Source organism: Crocodylus porosus, unplaced genomic scaffold (assembly GCF_001723895.1).
Source record: "Crocodylus porosus isolate Cpor-Errol unplaced genomic scaffold, CroPor_comp1, whole genome shotgun sequence".
In the NCBI taxonomy this organism is placed as follows: domain Eukaryota; kingdom Metazoa; phylum Chordata; order Crocodylia; family Crocodylidae; genus Crocodylus; species Crocodylus porosus.
In genome coordinates this window covers 65,902,659-65,904,320 of record NW_017728906.1, presented here as the reverse complement: position 1 = coordinate 65,904,320, position 1,662 = coordinate 65,902,659, and the positions used below count along the sequence as shown (strand labels likewise).

Sequence of the window (1,662 nt, the reverse complement as noted above, 5' to 3'; positions counted from 1 at the left end):
CTCACCACCATTTTTCAGAGCATGGACGCTGATACAGGTGAGGTCCTGAAGCATGGTCATGCCAGCTGACTCAATTCACTGAGTCCCCTCCAACGGCTGTAACTACAACCCGTCAGAGCAACCCCGCTCCCACCGCAGGTGTACGGGCGCCCTGAGTGCGACGGAGACAAGCCTTGGAATCAGGCGGAAAGCACGGCAACCTGAGCCAGAGAGACCTAAGCTGGGGGGCGAACCCCACCACATGACCCTTCAGTTCCCCCACCATCTCAGGGGGCGGGGCCATCTCTCCCGCCATCTCAATTAAATGACCGCAAGGCCAATATTTGCATATGCAAATATGAGACAAAGGGGCCACTCTTCCTTTCGCAGCCGAGGGGGGGAGGGGAAAGGAGCAGAGTAAAGTAGAGCAGAGCCCCCCAAGCCCACACCAAACCCCGCCGCAGGAACCACGTGACCTGCGCCCCACTCCGCGCTAACGAAACTCTCACCGCTACCCAAGCTGCGCTCCGGCTCTGAACGTTCCCGCCACGCAAAGCACGCTGGGAGGGAACGGCAAGCCCCGCCCACCCCGGAAGCCGCGGCGCGCGAGGGGAGGGGAGTTGTTGTGGCTGGTGCCAGGCGGTGGCTGCCGGGTCACGCGGGTCCACCCCGCCTCGCGCCGCTTGTTGGTGCCCGCGCCGTCGCGCGCCGGGGAGTCTTGGCTGGGCTATGGCTGAGGTGAGGCGCGAGTGTTTCTCCCGCCCCCAACGGGCGGCGGTTGCGGTTTGGGGTGGTTGGTGGCCTGACGCTGTGTCTCCTCTGTTTCTCCCGCAGCACCAGCCGGCGGACAAGGCCGCGCTAGTCAACGAGATCCGGCAGCGCTTCGCGGCGGAGCAGCTGCCAGGTAGGTACCTGATATCCCCCCACCCCCATGCGAATAAGCCTTATGTGTTTTATTGTGAAGTAGGCAGTGAGCGAGCGAGAACTGGGTCGTCAGAGTGGCTAAGATCCATCGTCTTGGCTGCACTGGTCTGTTCCCCTAATGAGATGGATGTGAATGATGACATACGTAGGTGGAAGGGGCACCCCTGTTGGATGCACTGCACACAGGGTGCCCCACATCGTGTTATTCATTTCCAGGAGCGTTTATGCACATACTTTTTGGTCCTGCAATGCAGTGGCGATCCGTCGCTTTGTAGCAGACTCGAGTAATTCAGTTGAGTTGAGGCGCACGGCACTGCATTGTGTGCAGGTGTATAAGCAGCAAAATGTGCATCTGCACGTGGAAAATGGCAGTGGAGCGCTTTTGAACTAAACTGCCTTCCATGTGTTTTAAGTTCAAAAGCACGCCACTGCCATTTTCTCAGCGCTGACTTGCATTTTGCCACTTAACTGCAGGCATTGCAGTGCTGGGCATTTTTCAACGCTTACATTGTGGTTCTTACATGTGTAAAAATGCCCGCAGTGGGAGGATCTCAGCAACATGCCTACTTTGTGGAAATGGGAGAGTCTTCCCTATCTTGCTCCTTTGGCGCTTGGCTGAGGGCAAAAGAGACTCGGGGACATCTGAATTCTGAGGCCTCTGGGCCTGGTCCTGCATGTAGGATGTCTGCCAGTGGATTTGGGAGTATCCATTGGCCCCATGCTGAAAAAAGGAGGATACTTGTGAGTTGTATGTATATT

At 57.4% G+C, this 1,662-nt stretch overlaps 1 protein-coding gene across 1 annotated transcript in view; it reads left to right on the top strand.

Moving 5' to 3' along the window:
* The first annotated feature begins 581 nt into the window (after positions 1 to 581).
* MOSPD2 (motile sperm domain containing 2) overlaps positions 582 to 1,662 on the top strand; it is a 42,577-nt gene continuing 41,496 nt past the window's right edge. Inside the window, exons 1-2 of the mRNA XM_019529296.1 lie at positions 582 to 717; positions 814 to 883. Of these exons, the coding sequence (XP_019384841.1) occupies positions 709 to 717; positions 814 to 883 (79 nt within the window). The 5' untranslated portion in view covers positions 582 to 708. The remainder of the gene's footprint in view (positions 718 to 813; positions 884 to 1,662) is intronic.